Source organism: Melanerpes formicivorus, unplaced genomic scaffold (assembly GCF_026170545.1).
Source record: "Melanerpes formicivorus ecotype bairdi unplaced genomic scaffold, bMelFor1.0.p_v2 SCAF_42, whole genome shotgun sequence".
Lineage (NCBI taxonomy): Eukaryota > Metazoa > Chordata > Aves > Piciformes > Picidae > Melanerpes > Melanerpes formicivorus.
Window position 1 is genome coordinate 3,189,418 of NW_027142394.1, and position 21,527 is coordinate 3,210,944.

Here is a 21,527-nt window from a genome sequence, read left to right on the forward strand (position 1 = left end):
CGAACGGGGCGGGCCGCGCACGGCCGGAAGCGGTTGTGAGGAGGTGGCCAGGTGCGGTCCGGGTGGCTGCGGAGTCCCCGCTGTGTTGTGTGGGCTAACATGGGGAGCTGTCACCGGTGCTTTCCGCCTGGCTGACGTGGTGGGCAGCTGTCCCTGGGGGTCCTTTTGACGCGGGGAAGTTGTTCTGCAGTGGTGTTTGGGGCACGGTGCTCGCCCTGCCGGGGCCGTGGCTCAGTGCCCGGGGTGGCAGCCGCAGCGCCGGGCGGGCCGCTCGCCTCGCCGCACACGCCCATACTGGGGCCGGCGTTTCGTCCGGCGGAAGCACTTCACGAACTGCTCCAGTTTGGGTCCCTTCCACGGAGTGGAATACGTAAGGAACAGGCTGCTGCTGCAGTGTGGATCGTCTACAGGGTCGAGAGGTCACACTCCTGCCAGCAAACCATCTCCAGCGCTGGCTCCTCTCGCCATGGTTCTGCAGGTCCTGCCAGGAGCCTGCTCCAGCGTGGACTTCCCGCGGGGTCATAGCATCCTTCAGGTATCACTCCTGTTCCAGTGTGGGGTCCGCTAAGGGCTGGATACCTGATCCGCTGTGGACCTCAATGGGCTGCAGGGAGACAAAAGTGCTTCACCGTGGTCGTTGCCATGGGCTTCAGAGGAATCGCTGCTCCATTGACCTTGGTGTCTGCAGAGTTCTCTCACATACTGTCAACCCTCTCTCCAGTGCTGTAATTGCACTTTCACAGTAACTTTCCCCCCTTTGTAAGTATGGTAGCACCGTCACTGATGAGCTCGGCCTTGGCCTGCAGCAGGTCCATCTTGGAGCTAGCTGACATTGGTTCTGTTGTATGAAGGGGAAAGCTTCTAAGCAGCTTCTCACGGGAGCCACCCCTGTAGCTCCTACACCACACACACCAAAACCTGACCACACAAACCAAACAGAATCTTGGAAATAATATCTGATTGTCTTCACTAACAAATTCTGTCATTCAGAAATTAGTGTTCATTCACTCATCTACATCAGCTGGGTCAGCAATTTCCTGTATGAATGAAAAATTAGTTTATTAATTCAATGTAGGCAGATAGGGAAAAAAAAATCTCAATATGCCATGCAGCTTGCTATTTTTCAGGAGTGAGTCCTGGAAATGTGATCCAAGGGCTACTAAATATTGCAGAGGGGAAAAAATGTATGTTTTGCTTTGATAGATGTTTAGAACTAGGCAAATGCCATGAGCTCAGGCCTGATAATCCCTTTCTGGGGGAAGTTTCTTCAGGGGAAAATGCAGTGTGGGTTCACAGAAAACTGAAAATTCACACAAGCATAAACCAATTTATTTCTTGCAAATAATTTCCTCTTCACATTGATCTGGAAAGCAGTGAGTGCTACTGGTCAGGCAATAGTACATGAAAAAGGAATAGAAAAATCTAGGAAGCTAAGTCTGCATACAGGGCTTCTAGCTGGCAAAGAAACATTGTATCATAGTATCATAGTATCATTCAGGGTTGGAAGGGACCACAAGGATCATCTAGTTCCAACCCCTGCCATGGGCAGGGACACCCCACACTAGATCAGGCTGCCCAGAGCCTCATCCAGCCTGGGCTTAAACACCCCCAGGGATGGGGCCTCGACCACCTCCCTGGACAACCCATTCCAGGGTTTCACCACTCTCATGGTGAAGAACATCCTCCTCACCTCCAGCCTGAATCTCCCCACCTCCAGCTTCATTCCATTCCCCCTAGTCCTATCACTACCTGAGATCCTGAGAAGTCCTTCCCCAGCCTTCCTGAAGGCCCCTTTCAGATACTGGAAGGCCACAATTGGGTCACCTCGGAGCCTTCTCTTCTGCAGACTGAACAGCCCCAAATCCTTCAGTCTGTCCTCATAGGAGAGGTGCTCCAGCCCTCTGATCATCCTTGTAGCCCTTCTCTGGACACGTTCCTGCACCTCCACATCCCTCTTGTAATAGGGGCTCCAGAACTGGACACAGTACTGCAGGTGGGGTCTCACCAGGGCTGAGTAGAAGGGGAGGATCACCTCCCTCGACCTGCTAGCCACACTTCTCCTGATGCAGCCCAGGATTGTAGGGGAAAAAATCACACAAAGCTGGAGATGAAAGGGCGATGCTGCAAGGAAAAAGAATTAGATCCAAATCTCACATAACAGGGACAGAGCTTTAATAGTTAGAGGGTAAGTGAAGGGTAGGCAGAAGGGGAGGCTGCAGGGGAATGGTTGGTGAGTCTTTGGAAGCCACTGCTACAGATAGGATCAGAACTGAGGCCAATATGAGGAACAGGAAAATCTAAATGCCAAAGGAAGTGTTTTAAGTTATTTGGCTTTAGACAGATTATTTTCATACAAGTTGATAACAAAATAAAATGAATTTCATCCATTGGTTTTTCTCATTGCCACTTTTCCATCAAAGGAGCATGGAAGCAAAGTCATTTCATAATGACACAAATATTTTAAACCTTCTGATTCTGACCAGTAAAGGTATCTGTGCTTGTAGGGCCTGTCTTTTTAATTGAATTTTCCCTGGGGGAACATCTTTAGTTCCTCAAGGTACAAGCAGAAGTTAGAGATTACACATCGATTTTATAAAGCCAGCTTCTTGGCAACACATGCTGTCACCAGGCAGGATGTGTCCACTTCAATTAACCTTACCCAATTACTTAATTTTGTGACTCACTCTACCAAAGGTTAAGACATTAAGGTTTTAGAAAGCTGTACTGAATTAATATCGTTGTCAGAGATTACTATCCCATCTAACAGCTTCGTTGAAAGCAGGCAAATAGGTGAAGACATTAAGGGAGCTCTCTGAAACTGAAATTCACATCTCAAGGCAACTGCAGTGCAGCCTGACAACCGTGCAGGCTCTGGTATCTCCCTTTTGAGAGTGGGAAACCATGTCAGTGAGCATCAATTTACTTTTATTAAGTGGACTTCATCTTTTACATCTTACAACTGTTGAGGCCAACCAGGTCATTTCAGCCCAGCATTGAAGGACTTCCATTGTATGCTCAAGAGTTATTAACAATTATTGATAGTAGGACAGAAAACCCAGCCAACTCTTCTAGGAATATTGAGTGAAAGTTCTTTCTGCCTTCCCTTTAGCATACTTATTCCTACTTAATGTGGCTTAATACCTGCATTGTTGTTTTGTGCTGGTGAATTATCCAGAGCCCTAATCAGATGTAAACATCCTTTTGCTTCTTGCCAAATACTGTAGCTGAGTGTTGAGCCCTTGTCTGCACCATTAGCACTCTCCTGTTTTAGCTGCTGTTTCGCCTTCTTTTGTTTAAACTTTAGATTTCCTTCTATTGTCTCTGCTTTTACTAGGCTTGGATTTTCTTTGGCTTTGTTTGGTAATTGTTATTGACATACTTGTGATTGCTATCTACTTCTGACTATTGTCTTTCCTTCCTTTTCCAGAAAGGGGTTTTAATATTTACAATACTGTGGAACACTTACCACGTGATGAAGTCTTCTGACACACCCTGGTTTTCATTAACCCTGTTAAGTTTCTCCTCTAATACATTCTTAGATATTTTTATGTCTTAGTTATTTTTCCCCCCCCCAGGAAACTAACCAAGCAGATGTGGACAGTGTATCTGTATGACCAGGCTGGATGAGGCTCTGGCCAGCCTGATCTAGTGTGGGGTGTCCCTGCCCATGGCAGGGGGGTTGGAACTAGATGATCCTTGTGGTCCCTTCCAACCCTGACTGATACTATGATACTATGTGTGTATCTAAGTAAATACACATCTGTGGATGCCTGCTCAGCCCTGAATCTGTGCACATGTAACGGATCCTGGCTGAGCCTGTACTCTGTCTACTCAGTGTCATTGGTTGTGAGCACCAATCTTCACATCACCACAAGCTTCCAGCCTTGTGAGCACGCTGGAGGGAAGGCAGGCCATCCAGAGGGACCTTGACAGGCTGGAGAGGTGGGCACAAGCCAACCTCATGAAGTTCAATAAGAGCAAGTGCAGGATCCTGCATCCGGGTCGAGGCAATCCCAGGCACAAATACAGGCTGGGCAGTGACTGGCTGGAAAGCAGCACTGAGGAGAGAGACTTGGGGGTGCTGCTGGACAAGAAGCTCAACATGAGCTCTCAGTGTGCACTTGCAGCCCACAAAGCCAGTCAGATCCTGGGCTGTATCAGGAGAAGTGTGGCTAGCAGGTCGAGGGAGGTGATCCTCCCCCTCTACTCAGCCCAGGTGAGACCCCACCTGGAGTACAGTGTCCAGTTCTGGAGTCCCTATTACAAGAGGGATGTGGAGGTGCTGGAAGGTGTCCAGAGAAGGGCCACAAGGATGATCAGAGGGCTGGAGCACCTCTCCTGTGAGGACAGACTGAAGGAGTTGGGGCTGTTCAGTCTGCAGAAGAGGAGGCTCCGAGGTGACCTAATTGTGGCCTTCCAATATCTGAAGGGGGCCTACAGGAAGGCTGGGGAGGGACTGCTCAGGATCTCAGGTAGTGATAGGACTAGGGGGAATAGAATGAAGCTGGAGGTGGGGAGATTCAGGCTAGATGTGAGGAGGAGGTTCTTCCCCATGAGAGTGGTGAAACCCTGGAATGGGTTGTCCAGGGAGGTGGTCGAGGCCCTGTCCCTGGAGGTGTTTAAGACCAGGCTGGATGAGGCTCTGTCCAGCCTGATCTAGTGTGGGGTGTCCCTGCCCATGGCAGGGGGGTTGGAACTAGATGATCCTTGTGGTCCCTTCCAACCCTGAATGATACTATGATACTATGATTCTAATCCTTCCCACCACAATCAGGTCTCTGGGTGTGCCATCTACTCAGTACTGGCACATTATTAGTAGTATTTCCTAAGATCTCTAATGCACTTTTAGTGCTGTCTTCATGAGACACCCATTCTCCATACATCAGTGATGACAGTGCTGGGTTTATTTTCACATATTATTGACAGGCACTTAGGGGCTTAGGTGGGGGCTTTTATGCTTTCTTAAAAAGCATTTTACTTTTTCTCTTCCATGATTTAATGTTTGCCATACATTAGTCATACTTGCATTAAATCAGATCTTAAATGAGTGTGTGATTTGCCAGAAAAACCCTGCAGTTTTAGGCCCTGATTGATTTTTCTTTTACAACCTTTGCATTTAATTATCTTACATTTTAGCACATTATATTATTAATGCAATGATATGCAAAGAACTTAAGACTGGGTACAACTGTGATCTAAATCTCAACCAAGTGACACCAAACATAAGGCAGCAGCAGACAAAATTAGAGTTCAGACAGGGCCATGGGTTTAATATTTCCCTTGTGATTTACTACAAGGAATAACTGACAGAGGAAATCAATTCATTTGATTCTGACTGACAAGATTTCACATATGCCAGAACACACTTTGTTGTAGTTTCTGTAAGGATGCTGTATATGATTGTCCTGGTTTTTGTGGGGGTTTACCTATGATGAGGTACAATTCTTCTTAAATCTGCTTTTATTATTCATTAGGGGAGTAGCATGAGTAAATAGCACAGGAAATATCACTGTCCTTCTGTTATCATTACACATTTGATTTGGCAAGTTAATAACACGACTGTCAAAGCTGTTTATATGAGATAATCATCACTGTGGAATTTGGGTCCAGAAACTGGTGATTTTTTCCTCCAAAGCCAAGCCTGTGATGGAAATTTCCAAGAAAAGCACTTTGACAGAAGGTTGCTGGTTCTCCTGCAGGCCAGATGCAAACTGAAAGATGTCAAACTTGCTGATGCTTACATCTTGGAGCTGCCAAATCTACTGCGTTTCCCTTTTTACTTCCTACTCAGAAATGGGCCATATTTGAATCACAGAATCATTTTAGATGGAAAATACCTTTAAGATCATTGAGCCCAACCATTCTCTGAACTCTGCCAAGTCTGGTGCTAAACCATGTCCCTCAGCACTGCATCTCTGCCTCTTTTAAATATCTCCAGGGACGGTGACTCCATCACCTTCCTGGGCAGCCTATTCCAATGCATGACCACTCTTTCACTAAAGAAATATTTCCTAGTATCCACTTAAACCTCCCTTGGTGCAAGCTAAGGCTATTTCCTCCTGTTCCATTACCAGTCGTTGGGGAGAAAAGACCAACGCCCACCTCACCACAACCTCCCCTCGGGTTGCCTAGAGGGCAGCAAGGTTGCTCGGCCTCGCCAGAGTAAGGCTAAACAATCCAGAGACATTTCCAGCGTAACATTTCTTATAGAAACACGTTTTGTTGCTTTTTAACAACTTCTGAGTTCCTCAAGGCTAACCCACCTCTCTTGAAGATAGTAGCGTTTCGCGGGTGCGCATTTCAGGGAGCCACCAACAAATCACGCTGCGTTTGTTTGACGTTTTGGGGGGGTTAAAAATATTCAGGGTCACGCCTACCTCCTGGAGACCCCCAGCCCCTTCCCCACCCCACCGCCCCCTGCTTTTAGGGAAGTGAGCTCCTGTTAAAAACCAGTGTGTGCGCGTTTCTGCCGCTTTCCCAGCCCGGGGGAGACTGGCCAACCGCTTCCCGGGAGCTCTGCCCCGCCGGTGAGGCAGGGCCAGGTGGGGGCGCCGCGGGCTCCCCTCCCGAGTCGGGGCGGTGCTCGGCGAGGGCTTCCCTGTGGCTCAGTTCGGCTCGGCTCGACTTCACTCGGTTCGCCTTGGCTTGGCTTGGCTCGGCTGCGCTCTGCCATGGGCTCGGTGCTGTCCCGTACGGCGGCCCCGGTCCCGCCGTCTGCCCTTTCCTTCGAGTGCGCCGTGTGCCTGGAGGTGCTGCACCGGCCCGTCCGCACACCCTGCGGACACCTGTAAGTGCCCGGGGCCGGCGGGACAGCCCAGCCCAGGCCCCCCGGGGCTTTTCCCGGGGGAGGCAGGTGGGAAGTCGGGATGTGGGGTCTGGCAATGGGAGAAGTTTGTGGTGCGGACGCCAGGGGCTAGGAAAATCCGCCTTGAAGTGACTGAAAACGATGGGAAATGATAGTGTTTAGTCGGTGCTTTAGGTGTAGATGAGGGTGGAGCCGCAGTCCTGCGTCTGCACGGGGCGATGGGCATGGGTAAAGCAGCTCTAGAGCCGCCCGTTTAGCAGTCAGTTACCTCAAGTTGTCTCTGTTTCTCTGCTGACTGTATGGAGAAGCTGTGACATCTGTGCTCTAGTTTTATTTTACTGTTAAATACTGAGAAATACATCTCGATTCATCCCAGCTAAATTTGTTTGAGGTTAGGATATGCCAGAAGGCCAATCTTGGGATAGCTGCTTTGGGAGAAGGCCATAGCAACTTTAAAGGACAGCAGTTTTAGGTAAGGTCAGTTATTCTGGACCACTTAAAAGCTCAGTGCATAAACCAGTGGCTCTAGAGTGAGTGTGTGCTTCTGGCTCACATCCCGAGTGAGTAATAGTTGCCTTCAGCACAAATGTAATGTGAGCCATGATAGAAGTATTGCCCCTAATCTGAATCTTCTCCAGATGCAAGCACAGCATAAAAGTCCCCCCTGAAATCAGCACAGAGCAATGGATACAGGTGGAAAATGGAGGAACAAATGTGAACCATCTGCTAGTGACTCCCTTTATAAACATGGCACCTGGCACCTGCATCCTCCAAGTGATAACAGCAGTCAGAAGTGTGGTTAAACCACTGTTTAGGATGATTCTAGAAAAAAAAAGAATGCCCTAAAATCTCCCCTTCCTAGCATGCTTCTGAGTCCCTTCTTAGTTTCCAGGACCACTTGTTGGCCCCCTGAAGCAACAGTCAACTTTGTCTTTTGTTCCTTTTAAACAGAAATCCAGCTAAGCAGCTGTGCCTTTCCTGCTATTCACCTGGGGAGATTTGTTTTGTATTTATTCCAGGTCACAGATCATGGAAAATGATGTGCACATATACATGTGTATCTAAAACTGCAGCTGTTCACAGCACCCTGGGTATCTTCAAGAACAGGTGTGTTAGCTTTTGTTCGATGTGAGAAGTGTCACACAGCTTCTGACTAGAGATGGAGGAGAAGAAGAAGGAAAAAAACTTTAGCCATGTTCAAGGTCAATACTCTGAGATGCTTAGGCCTTATTTCACCTGCCTGAACTGCTGTATTTGTTTGTTTGTTTGCCCTGTTTAGATATGGACTGAGCAAATAAAGCAGCGATAAACTGAGTCAAGGGCAGGGTGGTGGTGGTTGTTGAACCTGAAATTCTTGTAAATCATTTTTATAGTCAATAGAACAAATCCCTCACAGCCAAAGGCTCTGTGTGTGTGTGAGTGTAGTTGTTCTTGCCAGACCTTGTATCCTTTATGTTACCTCTTTTTCCTGCAAACTGACAGTTTCAGGGAGAAGGTGAACAAACTGGCAAAGGATGATCTGGGGTTTTTTTGTCCAGTGACATTACAAGGGGAAGGCTGTGGGACAGCACGTGTGACCCTTGGACAGGGTTATTTATAGAAGTCTCTTCCGTTTGTGAGGGAAACAAAGGAACCTTATCAACCCTGTCTAAAGTACAGGAATAATCCAAGTTAAAACCTGCCCGAGGGCAAACTCTGTGTAACAATTCAGTTTATCTTTGGACAGGGAGATGCTTGATCTTGGCTGTAGTCTCTTTGCACTTTGTGTGATGATTTTTGCTTCTGTGAAGTACCTGCAAAACACCACCTTCTGTCTGACTTAGGCTTTGATTGTATTTTACATGGCTCTGTGGACCTATGTACTGAGAAGGTTCCAAAGAAGAGATTACATCTGAAATCCTCCTAGAGATCGATCACAGGCTGCTAAGTATGTTAGAAATGGTTCAGAGTGCAGTGGCCAGCTTGGCAAGCTGTTTTATAGTGGCTTTAAGGCTTTGCCTCAGTTTCCACCTCCACTTCTCTGCTGGAGATGCTGTCTACAGAGCAGAGCTGGCAGGGGCAATGTGGACTCACGAGTTAGCCTATCTGGTGCAAAAGTTAGCATTTTAGCAAGTGGCAAAGCTAGTAGGTTTGCACTAAAATGACAGACTGAGTAGAAGCATCTGAGAGATAAGCATGTGATACCTTCTGCTGGGCTGGAGGGTTGGGAGAGGAGACAGAAGGAAAAGTGGGTAACATTTAGTATATGGCAGGACTCGATGATTTTAAAGGTATTTTCCAACCTAAACGATTGTGTGGTTCAACAGAGGGGTAGCACAGCACGGTGTGAGTAGCAGCATCCTAAATTGGTAACAGCATGACCACCAGCCAGCACTGGTGTGAGTGATCTGCCAACCACGACTCCAGTGATTCGTGGGTTTAGGTGCCTCTTTCCTGGAAGCCACTGCATTTAAATCTCCAGGCAGGACTGGCAAACCAGATGTCCCTGCTCCTTGCCCGTTGGAGTACAAAGTCAGCAATTTACTTAAGTGATAGTTTCCATTCATGCAGCTGAGGCTTCAGACATGTTTTCGCTCCTGCTGCTTCTCCTGAAAGGCTGAGAGGTTTGGCAGTGGGACACAAGGAAGGATGTTGACTTGCTGGAACGAGTCCAGAGAAGAGCAACAAAGTTGGTGAGGGGTTTGGAACACAGCCCTATGAGGAAAGACTGAGGGAGCTGGGGTTGCTCAGCCTGGAGAAGAGGAGACTCAGGGGAGACCTTATCACTCTCTACAACTACCTGAAGGGAGGTTGTAGACAGGCGGATGATGGTCTCTTCTCCCAGGCAGCCAGTACCAGAACAAGAGGACACAGTCTCAGGCTGCGCCAGGGGAGGTTCAGGTTGGATGTTAGGAAGAAGTTCTATACAGAAAGAGTGATTGCCCATTGGAATGTGCTGCCCGGGGAGGTGGTGGAGTCGCCGTCATTGAAGGTGTTCAGGAGGAGACTTGATGGGTTGCTTGGTGCCATGGGTTAGCTGTTTGGGTGGGTTGGATTGGTTGGTGGGTTGGACACGATGATCTTGAAGGTCTCTTCCAACCTGGTTTGGTTTATTCTAATAAAGGTTTCTAATAAAGTGGAAATTTATTGCAGAGGTGCAAGGGCTTTTGCTACCTCCTCGCCTTTATGTCTTTGCCGTCTGTGCACCAGGCTGCACAACGTGCTCACTGTGAGCTGCAGTCTGGCATAACAGCTTCTGCTAGCTCCTCCAAAGCCAGAGGGGCTGTCAGTCAGTCTGCAGCCGTTCCTTTCTACTTCCTTGCAGCCCCAGGCTCTCACTCTGCCCTTCAGATCCCTATCTGAACTCGATGGGGAGTCGTAATTTACTCCGAAGGTCATCTTCTGTCCCATTAACACTGGGACTTTGCGGTGGTCTCAGATAGTGAAAGGCAGTAATGTTTTACATCTCTACAGGAAGATTTACCAAAGCTTATCTGTCCTTAACTGACAAAAAAACTTTCAAAAGCAGCTGCAGTGACCACTAATTCAATCTGCTTTTATTACTAAACCCAGAGAAGTGAAGTGGCTAAGACGTTCCCAGAGGTAGGTGTGCCTTTGCCCAACCCAAACCCCGAGGTGGCTGGATCAGAGAGCCACTTATCGCACAACAGCCTTGCACTTTCAGACTGCTGACTTCATCTCGTACTGGAGAATTCCCCTCTTTACAGCCGGGATAGTTGTCTCTCATAGGAGTGGCATGGAGTATTCTCCAGTTAATGTGCTCAGGAAGGCTTGCACTAAATTATCAGCATGCATATCTGCGATATCGTCCAGCAGCAATCCTGCAGGAATTAAAGAATCTTTGCTGTGATGGCAGGTTTTCAAATCAAGGACTGGGGGAGGCTTTGCCTGGCCCATGGGGGACGAGTTCCTAGTTTCTTGCTTCTGCTCTCACAGCCATGTGCTTCAGTGCTACCAGGAAGCTCAGCTTTTCAGATCTCTGCCTAACACAAGTGGGGCTGCAGGACCAACACCCACACTCTTCTGAACAATATATCCTAAGAACAAACATCCTGCAGTGTTACCCTTGGGATGTCCTGTGGTGTAAAGTTCTGCTTAATTGTTTTATAGTTTGCCTGTTGGGGGCGGGGAGGATTGTCACATTTGGTTTTGTTTCTTTCCCTGTGTAGATTCTGTCATTCCTGTATTTCTGCAAGTCTAAAGAATAATGCGTGGACGTGCCCTTACTGCCGTGCTTATCTGCCTTCTGAAGGAATTCCAGCCACTGATATTGCCAAGAAAATGGAGAGCACGTTCCAGAATTGCACAGAATGTGAAACACAGGTTTGCAGCCTTGAACACAAGCTACTAAATAATTCCTCTATCCACGCACAAGAGTAACTCTATTAAGATCCCTTTTTAAGGGCGTGTCTAAACAGAGAAACTCCACCAGCATGACGATGGAAGGATAGGTTTTTGTGATTTATCAGGTTCCCTATCTAAAAGAGCTCTAAAACACCCTGCCAGTGCCAGAGAAAACATTAAGCTCAAGCCTAAACCTATGGGAGCTGAATCTTCTTGATTCCCTGCCTTGGCTTCGGTGAGAGAACAGGGTGGTGTTACAGTATCACAGTATAACTTAGGTTGGAAAGGACATCGAGGATCATCGAGTCCAACCTATCAACACAGACCCCATGACTAGACCATGGCACCAAGTGCCACATCCAATCTCCTCTTGAACGCCTCCAGGGATGGTGACTCAACCACCTCCCTGGGCAGCACATTCCAATGACCAATGAGTCGCTCAGTGAAGAACTTCCTCCTCACCTCGAGTCTAAACCTCCCCTGACACAGCTTGAGGCTGTGTCCCCTTGTTCTGGTGCTGGTTTCCTGGGAGAAGAGACCAACCCCTTCCTGGCCACAACCACCCCTCAGGTAGTTGTAGAGGGCAATGAGGTCACCCCTGAGCCTCCTCTTCTCCAGGCTAAACAATCCCAGCTCCCTCAGCCTCTCCTCATAGGGCTTGTGCTCAAGGCCTCTCCCCAGCCTTGTTGCCCTTCTCTGGACACGTTCAAGTGTCTCAATGTCCTTCTTAAACTGAGGAGCCCAGAACTGGACACAGAACTCAAGGTGCGGCCTAACCAGTGCAGAGTACAGGGCACAATGACTTCCCTGCTCCTGCTGGCCACACTATTCTTGATGCATGCCAGGATGCCATTGGCCTCCTTGGCCCCCTGGGCACACTGCTGGCTCATATTCAGGTGGCTGTCCCTCTCTGTTTGGGAGCTCTCAGCCACTCCGACCCCAGCCTGTAGCTCTGCATGGGATTGCCGTAGCCAAAGTGCAGCACTCGGCACTTGGACTTGTTGAATGCCATCCCATTGGACTCTGCCCATCTGTCCAGTGTGTTCTCTTGTGGTGGAGAACAGGGCATGTAGGAATAGGGAAAAAAGTTAACCAAGACTGAATTTAAATACTTGACAATGAAAACTTGTGTAAACCCAAGCATTTTCTCCTGTGTTTGAGAGATTTACTCTGTGCCTCTTTCTGTATAATGAGCATTCTCCAGTCCTGCTCTCCCCTCATATTTCATACCTGTGTTGTTTTTGTGGGAGGAAATTGTACAGTTTAGATCTGGCTCCCTCTCATTTTTCCTCTGAATAGATTCACATCTAGCTTTTGTAATTTCTCCTGCCTTGCTAACTGTCAAGCAATACCCTTAAATCTTTCTTGCCTAGCAGCAGCAGTGTTACAATGAAATAAGGACAAGCAAGTGTGTGTGTGAACTTTAGAAAGACTGTTATTTGCAGCCTCGTGGGGAATTACAGAGAACATAAAAAACAGCAGGAAGAAAAGAAGTTTGTTTGTGGTTAACACTATTAGTTCTTTACCTTTTTACTGTTTGGAAAAGGTGTGCTTGAAAGCAATAATGAAACACATGAACTGCACCACCTTGATATTAACAGCAGCTAAATATTGAATTTAAAGTCTGGGCTGTTTTTTGAATAAGGTCCTGCAGAAGGAACCCAGCTGTACCAGGTGTGCTCAGAAGTGCTGAGCTATATGTGGCTCAGGTAGGCTTCTCAGAACTTGGCAGAGCTGAAGTACTTGGCAGTACTGCTTGTTGCTGCCCAGTGACCTGGTTATGGCTATCTGCAGGAGTTTGTCATCTCTCTTATGGCCATAGAGAGTGTTGGCTGTGTTTCTGGAGTAAAGCCATCAGTGAGGCCACTAAGGTAGGTTGAGAAGGAGAGAGGTTTTAAAGCATTCTAGCATCAAGATGCCTTTGTATGTTGTTTCTGGTACCTGGCAGACTACCCCAGCAGGTGCTCCTGTGTTGTCTCAGTCACGCCAGTGCATGGATTGCTTTGTTAGGATAAACTTAACTTCATCTGCAGTTTTGACTTGAGAAGCAGAAATTGCAATTAAGAGACTGCAGCCTGAGCACTTTCATTCTGCTGCATCTGCAGTCAGGGTGATCGTTGCAGTGGAGCCATAGCACAGACAGCTGAGACAGGAAAGCATTAAATCTCTTCCCAGGATTCACCAGAACCAGTCAACAATGTTTAAAGGTTAAGAACATAGAACAAACTACAAGTAATATTAATGTATCTGCACTGTTTCTATGCAAATAATATTTTAATCTCTCAACATGGTGGCTTCATATCATTTCAATTTGTTTCTTGTCATAAAACTTCCTCATGATTGTACTTCATCAGGTTTGTGATATGGAGTTTCTGACCTGAAGGAAATGGTATGGCCAGTAGCAGCAGCAGCAATATAAACCTCAAATTTTATCTTTAATGAATCTGTGAAAAAGTTTTGCTGATGACTTCACTGAGGCCTCCCATTGGATCATTTTGGTTTTTAGCAGGGTTGCTCTAGGTCTTCACTATTAAAAACAGAGCAAGATGTGAACTGGCAGGGTCTCCCTCCCCAAACTAGAAACGTTTCCCTTTTGCCTCCCAGATTTCATTGCAAGATATTAAAAGCCAGCATAAGGGACAAATAAAATAACCATGAACCAGGAATCATTTCACTCCAGTTGGCTTTGTTTTCATAAGTTGAATGTTGTTATTACAGAATGCGTTAGAGCAATACTGAGCCAGTAACAAGGAACTGAGCTGGTAGTAGGAGATGCACATGTTTCCCTAGGTATAGCCATGAAGTTGTAATAAAGCTTTGAAGTGAGCATGAATGTGTCAGTGTATAAAACATATCAAGCTGCTCCTCCTTATTCCTTAGGTTTGCTTGAGTCAAATGAGAGCTCACTTAAGAACATGCGAGAAATACATAGAAAACTATGGACCTATACAGGAGCCTGGAGATGCTGTAACAAGGTAGACCTTGGTGATTATGACATTGCAAAAGCACTTTTGAGTTTGTTATCCTGACAGAGTGAAGTAAAAGATAGAAGGATTTTCTGACTTCCCTCCCCCCCCTTTTCAGTTGACACTTGATTCTGTCTCAGAATTCAGCATGAATCCTTTACTGAGCAGATTGCTTGCTCAGAAGACCTTTCTCCTTCTCAGCTATTCTTCTTTTCATGCTCAGAAAAACATGAACATTTACACAGGCACATTTGAAAGCTGCACTAACCTTGAAAGCAGAGTTTCCACTGTGCAACAAGACCATGCACTGTGCTGAAAACTAAATAGGAATCCTCTGCAAGAAAGTGCCGATGCTTAATGAGGGCTCCTGAGAATTGGTAGTTTGGTCACGCATGCTCCAAGTGAATCAGAGCATTTAAATGATGCTTTTATCAAATGCCTGTAGTGATTGTGTTCAGTATTTTCATCCATTCTTCTCTAAGGTCATGGTGATGTTAAGAGTGCTTTTCTGGATCAATATCCTGACGTGCTGGCACGGTTCCATGCGGTGCTTGCTGTATCCATTAGCAAGGTGACCTTTTGCCAGCACCGCATAGATCACACACAGGTACATGTCATACACCCATGCTGCATATTAGCTATGGCAAAAGAAGTTCCTAATGACATCTGGCCAGAGAAATCTAAATACTCCTTTTATTGCTTGTAGTACTAAAGATGTATCTGTTGTATCTACACCCACTAACTATACGCTACCTTCTATTCCCAGGTATTCCTGTCCCTACTGCCAGTGCCAAGTAGCTGAGGATGAGCTAATGGATCACTGTCTAACTTACCACAGATTGGAAAGGAGAGCAGTGGTATTGTACATAAGTATATATTTTACTGAATTCATATGTTAAACTGATGAATTTTAGCAGGCATTACTGACAGGAGATAACAAAGAGAAAATGCCTTAAGTGATTGGTTTTAACAGTGGAGGAAGAAGGTGCCCATAGCCACATCTTATCCCCATGTGTATATATGCACAAAATATTTAAAATCTTAGCTCTCCTGCCATTGTGGGTGCTGGCAGAAGCACTGAAAATGGTATAGGAGGTATTGTGATGGATACAAGAAGTTACTTACCAGCCAAGACAATGAGCACTTTCAGCTTCAGTGACTTGCTTGCTTTTAAATCCCACACGTTATTTCTACTGCCATAGCTCAGATTTATGTGCAGTGTTTGCAGTGTATTCTCCTCTGGGGCTTGAGGTTATAATTTGAGAACTGCTTATGTGGCCTTATAGGAGTCTGTCACTGAGAGGGTTAATTATTTCCTTTAAGTTAACACCACATAAATGGCTTCATTCTGGAGGTCCACAGAGGCTGCAAAGTCTTGCTGTGACCCTATTTATAGGTCTGGGGTCCATAGGTTGCAGACTCAGATCTCAACAAGCATAATTTACTTCCCTGCTTGTTCTTTGCTGAGGCATTTAACATGATTCCCACATCTCACAGAAGAGATGTTTTTGAGAGATTATGGACTGAAGGACTTGTAGGCAAATCAGCCAACACTCCTGCTTTCTGCAGCAGGTAGGATGGGGAAAACTCAGCACTCCATTCCCTTTTACACTGCAGGTCAGTGTTAGTTTTCACCACTTTAACCGTGATTGGGTCAGTTACTGTGGAGCCAGAGCTGTGAATAAATGCAAGGAAGCATTCACTGCTGTGTTCACTCTGAGTTAATGCTTTAACCTGCAACATTTCCCCCACACCTTCTATTATTTTTTTTCTTCAGATTAGAGTCTGAATTTATTTTGGTCAACTAAAATAATTGTCAGTAATTTTAACCACACCTATCAGTCTATCAGCTCTTATTTTCTCCACTTGAGTCAAATTAATAACCAGCTGTGTTGTGCAGTTGTAGGGCAGAATTAAACCTGAAAACTTAGAAAATCATTAAATCCTTTGCTCAATTCAGAGCTGATCCTGGGAGACTTGGGAGCAATGTGCATTATCCAGACTCTGTTGCACATTTCTTTGAAACCTAGTATTAAAAAAAAAGGGGGGAGGGGGGGAAAGGATATTCAGAGCTACCTTTGCCTACCAATAATGTACAAAGTGTAAGGAGAAACAATGAAAGCCATCCTGGTTTCATAACTGGTTTAGTTGGTTTGTAAATTGTACACACTACATCATTAACACAAAGCAAAGAGAGGGAACATGCTGAAAGGTGTGGTTTGTGGTTTAGCTACCAACACTCTGACCCTTCCCTTTAATTCTGAAATGCTTTGGGTAACTGTTTCAGGCTATCAGGAGTATCTGTGATTTGACATGGGTGTTTCAGCCTTTTCATTTCACACTTAGAGTGAACACACAGCCTTTCAGTTCCAAGAAAGACAGAGAGAGGATTTACCATGCTGTTCATTACCCTAAAGTGTCATAAAGCTGGTTTTTAGTCTACACATAGTATAGTTACACATGGTGCAGTCCATAATAATTATCTTTGAGCATACACAGTGTTCTCATGCTGTTGCTTGAAGAAATAAATGTTGCAGCAAGTGCAACTTTTATATTAGAGAACACAGGAAGTAATTAAGCTTTTCTTTTGATGACACTTGTAAGCACATAGGGAATTCTTACAAGTTTCTTGTGGCACTTTATTACCCAAATGGTGGCTTGAATGACAGACAAGTGGATTATCTGTTATTAGTTTATTATTTGAATGATAACCAAATGGATACTGAGTACATCCTTCCATTTATTTATAGTGTTGTCCAATTTGTTGTTTAACACCTGGGAGAGATCCAAGCTATTTCAGCAGCAATTTTATGAGGCATCTTCAAGTCAGACATATGCTCCATTATGAAGACTACATAGTGAGTAGTGCTACTTGTGAAGTATTTGACTAGTGTTCTTTATGTGTATCTTCTTCAACACGTTTGTCCATCAAGGAGTCATGAAAAGAATTGAGCAGGTAACTGCACCAGAGTAACGAAGTGTGGTAGATGTATACAGAAAGTGCACTGTCTGGTACTCAGAGGCATCAGCTTATGGTTTCTATCCTCATTTCTGTTGTTGTCCCATGGTGGGACCAGGGAAAGGTCCTCCACTATGTCACTTCTGAATAGGAAGAGGACTGCAGATTTAAACTGGATATTAGAAAGAACTTCTTTACAGTGAGAGTGGTGAGACATTGGAACAGGTTGCACAGGGAGGTTGTGGAGGCCCCCTCCCTGTTGAAGTCCAGGTTGGATGAGGCCTTGAGTAATCTGGTCTGATGGAAGGTGTCCCTGTCAATGCCAGAGAGGTTGGAACTGGATAATCCTCAAGGTCCCTTGCAGCCCAAACCATTATACAAATCTATGAATCTGTCTCGTGTTAATAGATGACCTAAAGATCCTCAAATGGAAACTTAGGTACTTTAAAAGTTTCAGCAACCTCTTTTTATTCTGTAAGAGCCCAAGAAGACACAGTTGTGCCTCTGAAATATGCTGCAGCTGTTTGCTGTCTAAGTGAACTGTACAATAGAAAATGCAGCACAAGCATTAACATCCTTCTCAAGAGTATTAGCTAGTGCTTTCCTGTGTTGGTGTTTGTAACCCATCCTGACAAGATGCCAAAGGTATAAAGCATTTTTGTTTTCAAATGGTGTAAAACTACTGAAGAAAATGATGTCCAAATGGTGGGCAGGGGTGAAGAACCATCTTAGTCATCTGAACCTATAATTCATGCACAGTACCAGAACAAGAGGACACAGTCTCGGGCTGCACCAGGGGAGGTTCAGGCTGGAGGTCAGGAGGAAGTTTTACACAGAGAGAGTGATTGCCCATTGGAATGGGCTGTCTGGGGAGGTGGTGGAGTCGCCATCGCTGGAGGTGTTCAGGAGGAGACTTGACAGGGTGCTTGGTTGCATGGGTTAGTTGGTTGGGTGGTGCTGGATGATAGGTTGGACATGATGATCTTGAAGGTCTCTTCCAACCTGGTTTGGTTTATTCTAATAAGGTTGGAAAAGACCTCAAGGATTATCAAGTCCAACCTGTCACCCAACACCTCATGACTACTAAACCATGGCACCAAGTGCCATGTCCAGTCCCCTCTTGAACACCTCCAGGGACACATGGCAGAAGCAGACCTCTGTATGATAGCACTTTAATGATAGCTGACATATACAGCTTCAGAAAGTATAGCTAGGACTTTGGTATTTATTTCTATACATGGTAACAGGACATTGTGCTGGGTTGAGGCAGCCCCCTTCCCCACCCCTGGCAACAATAAACACTCAGACAAACGGATTGCAAAGGTGGTGGAAAGTTTAAATAGAAAGCAGTGAACTTTTACAGAAAAGCAAAAATACAGTGACAAAGAAAAATCCCAAAGCAGACCCAGACAGATCCCATCCCCACCTGAGGGTACACCCAAGACCCCCAGGGCTCCTTCTTCCCCCTCCCACTGCTAGGCTAGTCTCAGCTGGCCAGATCTGAGACTGCCCATCCCCCTGTGGCCTTGGGCCTAGCCAGGCCCAAAGCCAGGAGACATCTCCCCCAGTTACCGGCTGACGGAGGAGGAAGAAAGGAGATAGTGCTAGACTCCGCACTGGATATTATAGTGGTGCAAATTGCATATTCACTGAATTGAGCATTTGACACCCTCATTTATTTCAGGCTTCAGACTGATTTACCTTCCTTTGTGGTACAATGTTTACCCCTAAAGAACAGCAAGTTAGGCAGTGAAACTGTTAAACTTCACATAGATGTAAACCCACTGAAACCAGTGTTTTGTTCACTGGTAACTGAAGCAGTCAAAATTAGATCTTTAAATTATGAATTACTATCTTGATAGTCAATGTAATTCTCTCCTTTTTTCCTTTCAGGACATAAACAGTGTTGGAGAAGTTCTTGTTGAAAATGTTCTAGGTGGGTCATTCTTAGACTATGTCCATGTCAATCATCCAAACAGCTCATAAGGACTGCTGCAGAAGAGCGGAGGAACTTTTGCTGTGGATAAACGTGGTCATGAAAATGTTGACTTTTGCACTTAATAACAGGGTGCTAATAACCTGCTTTTAATTTTTTGTAAGCATTGTTTTGATTTAAAATGATTAATTTTTTTAAACATTAAATTTCAGTGCCATTGAAAATACATCATTTGGGGTTGGCTTGGGGTTATTTTTTTGTGAGGATAAAAGAAAACGTTCAGATTCTCCACCAGTCACCAGTCCTGAACTTGCTGCTGGTTCAGTATATGCAGATACACTGACTTCAACTGAAGCCTGTTCTGCTTCCTTGCAGCTCTCTTCTGTCTTGTGCAGAAGTCATTGATGATGACAATGCAGTGCTGCAGATCAATAACAAACAGCAGCATTTCAGCTGCTACAGCACTAAATAAACTGGAAGCCATTTCTTCCAGTTCCCCCTCAAAACAGTCTCAGGCATGCTACCTACTGTCAGAGACTGCAGCAAAGTTTCCATTTGCAGTGCAGGGTAATACTGAAAATTAGCAAGGCAGGCAAGTGAAAGCTGTCTTGAAAAGACAGCAAGTAGTGACTGTTGTGTTTATTGTAAAAGAGAAACAAAGAAACCTGCCCTCTGGACAGTGTCTTGTGAGCGAACTTGTATCCTTCTACAGCAGTTACAAAAAGTATCTGCAGTTTGGTAGTGTGTGGTGGAACACAGTGTCTTTCCAAGATGCAGTTGGATCTGCAAGAAATGAGAATTCATGGTCATACATAGAGGAAGTGATTAAAGTAGCTTTAGTCCCATGGTAACATGTTAATCAGAAGGACATTGAGGGGTTGGAACTGGTCCAGAGAAGGGCAATGAAGTTCGTAAAGGGCCTGGAAAACAGGGAAGGAGCGGCTGAGGGAACAGGGTTGTTTAGTTTGGACAAGAGGAGGCTGAAGGGAGACCTCATTGCTCTCTACAGCTCCCTGAAAGGAGGTTGGAGCCAAGTGGGGGTCAGTCTCTTCTCCTTTGTAACAAGAGGAAATGGCCTCAAGTTGTACCAGTGGAGGGTTTGGTTGGATATTACAAGAAACCTTTTCACTGAAAGGGTTCTCAAACACTGGAAGAGGCTGCCTAGAGAGGTGGCTGCATCCCCATCCCTGGAGGGGTTTAAGAGGCAGAGGTGCTGAGAAGCTTTACCAGACTGGCTAGAGTTAGATAATGGTTGACTAGGTGATCTTAAATGTATTTTTCAACTAAGATAGTTCTATGATTCTAACAAAGGACTTTAGATCCTTACTAGTTTTTCATGGAATCAGAAAGTGTTTCCTTCTGGGGCAGAGAAAGATTCAGTGTTTCATGTGGCTGAGAAAGTCATTTCCCTCTTTGACATCTGTCCTTGGGAATGACAACTCCTCAGTCAGAAAAAAATGGATGCTGCTGCTGGGAGTTGTGGGAACATTTGAGTGACTGAAAAAAAAACAAACCACCCTAGTCTGCCAGAACAAAGTAGTAAAAAAATGTAGGGGAAAAAAGCTCCTGGTTTTATGGCTTCCTGCACACCTGAAAAATGGATAGAGAACATTTTATATGTATGAAATAAGCCATCAGAGTGCTGTCCTTAGTCTTGTTGGTAATGATACAGCTGGCAAGAACAAAGGATGTCCTTCCCTTCTTACAGGGCACCTTCTGAACCTCCTGCAATTAAATGGCCTACTCTTGTTCCTCTTCTGTTCACCTCCATCTTTGACTGCTCCCACAGAACAAACCCCTGCTCCTTTTGCACTGGCAAGGAGCTGTGCTGTTCTGGCAGCAGCAGCGTTGTCAAGAAAGTGACTAAAATAATAGTTGTACAAAAAGTAGTTTGGGTACAAAGTTGTACACTAGCTGTGCAAAGATGACCTAAACTGTGCCTCCCCAGCAGCAGCTGCCCCCTGCAAAGGGCCAGATTTTATGAGCAGTTCCACAGGTTTTCACTGCTGAGGTCTCATTTCACAAACGCATTTATATCACAAGGAATAAAAAGTTGGCAGGGCCATTGGTTTCATTTAATCTAAAAAGTCTGATTTAAAATGTTTTCCTTCTAATAAAAGTGTTTCATAAACTCCAGCTGCTTGATTTCTCTTTACATACTGCCTGTGGCAATGGCAAGAACTACTGAAGATTTACAAGGCCGGTGCCATGCTATATATTGCTCTGTGGCATACTAGTTGTCAACTCCAAGGTCACAGCTTTATTAAAGGATCAAGATTTACAATGAGGTTGCCAAGAACATGAATGCCTGCACACACACCTTCCTGTAGTTTACCTCCCTGAGGTCACCTGTGCAATTTCTCCCCCTGCCAAAAGCTATCAATCGATTGTCTCCAAAACAAAGTTCAAATGGACCTCTAATGGTCCTTTAGTGATAAAACTTTGCTTTTCTTTAACTTCTGCCTTCAAAAGAGGTTACCCTCTTTATCTGCAGTTATTAAACTTCACAGCAGCCTT

General features: G+C 45.5%; 1 protein-coding gene across 1 annotated transcript; it reads left to right on the top strand.

Moving 5' to 3' along the window:
* The first annotated feature begins 6,504 nt into the window (after positions 1-6,504).
* Positions 6,505-21,146, top strand: RNF125 (ring finger protein 125). Its single transcript, XM_068158755.1, has 6 exons — positions 6,505-6,787; positions 10,975-11,128; positions 14,030-14,124; positions 14,882-14,972; positions 16,866-16,973; positions 18,968-21,146. Exons 1-6 carry the CDS (start codon positions 6,672-6,674, stop codon positions 19,058-19,060), a joined length of 657 nt encoding a protein of 218 aa, XP_068014856.1. The 5' UTR covers positions 6,505-6,671; the 3' UTR covers positions 19,061-21,146.
* The last annotated feature ends 381 nt before the right edge of the window (positions 21,147-21,527 follow it).

Bases quoted from the DNA above. Each gene is read 5' to 3' on its own strand.
- RNF125 (XM_068158755.1), top strand. From the start codon at position 6,672: ATGGGCTCGGTGCTGTCCCGTACGGCGGCCCCGGTCCCGCCGTCTGCC. The intron at 6,788-10,974 runs GTAAGTGCCCGG...TTCCCTGTGTAG, and splicing joins CGCACACCCTGCGGACACCT to ATTCTGTCATTCCTGTATTT. The intron at 16,974-18,967 runs GTGAGTAGTGCT...TTTTCCTTTCAG, and splicing joins TCCATTATGAAGACTACATA to GACATAAACAGTGTTGGAGA.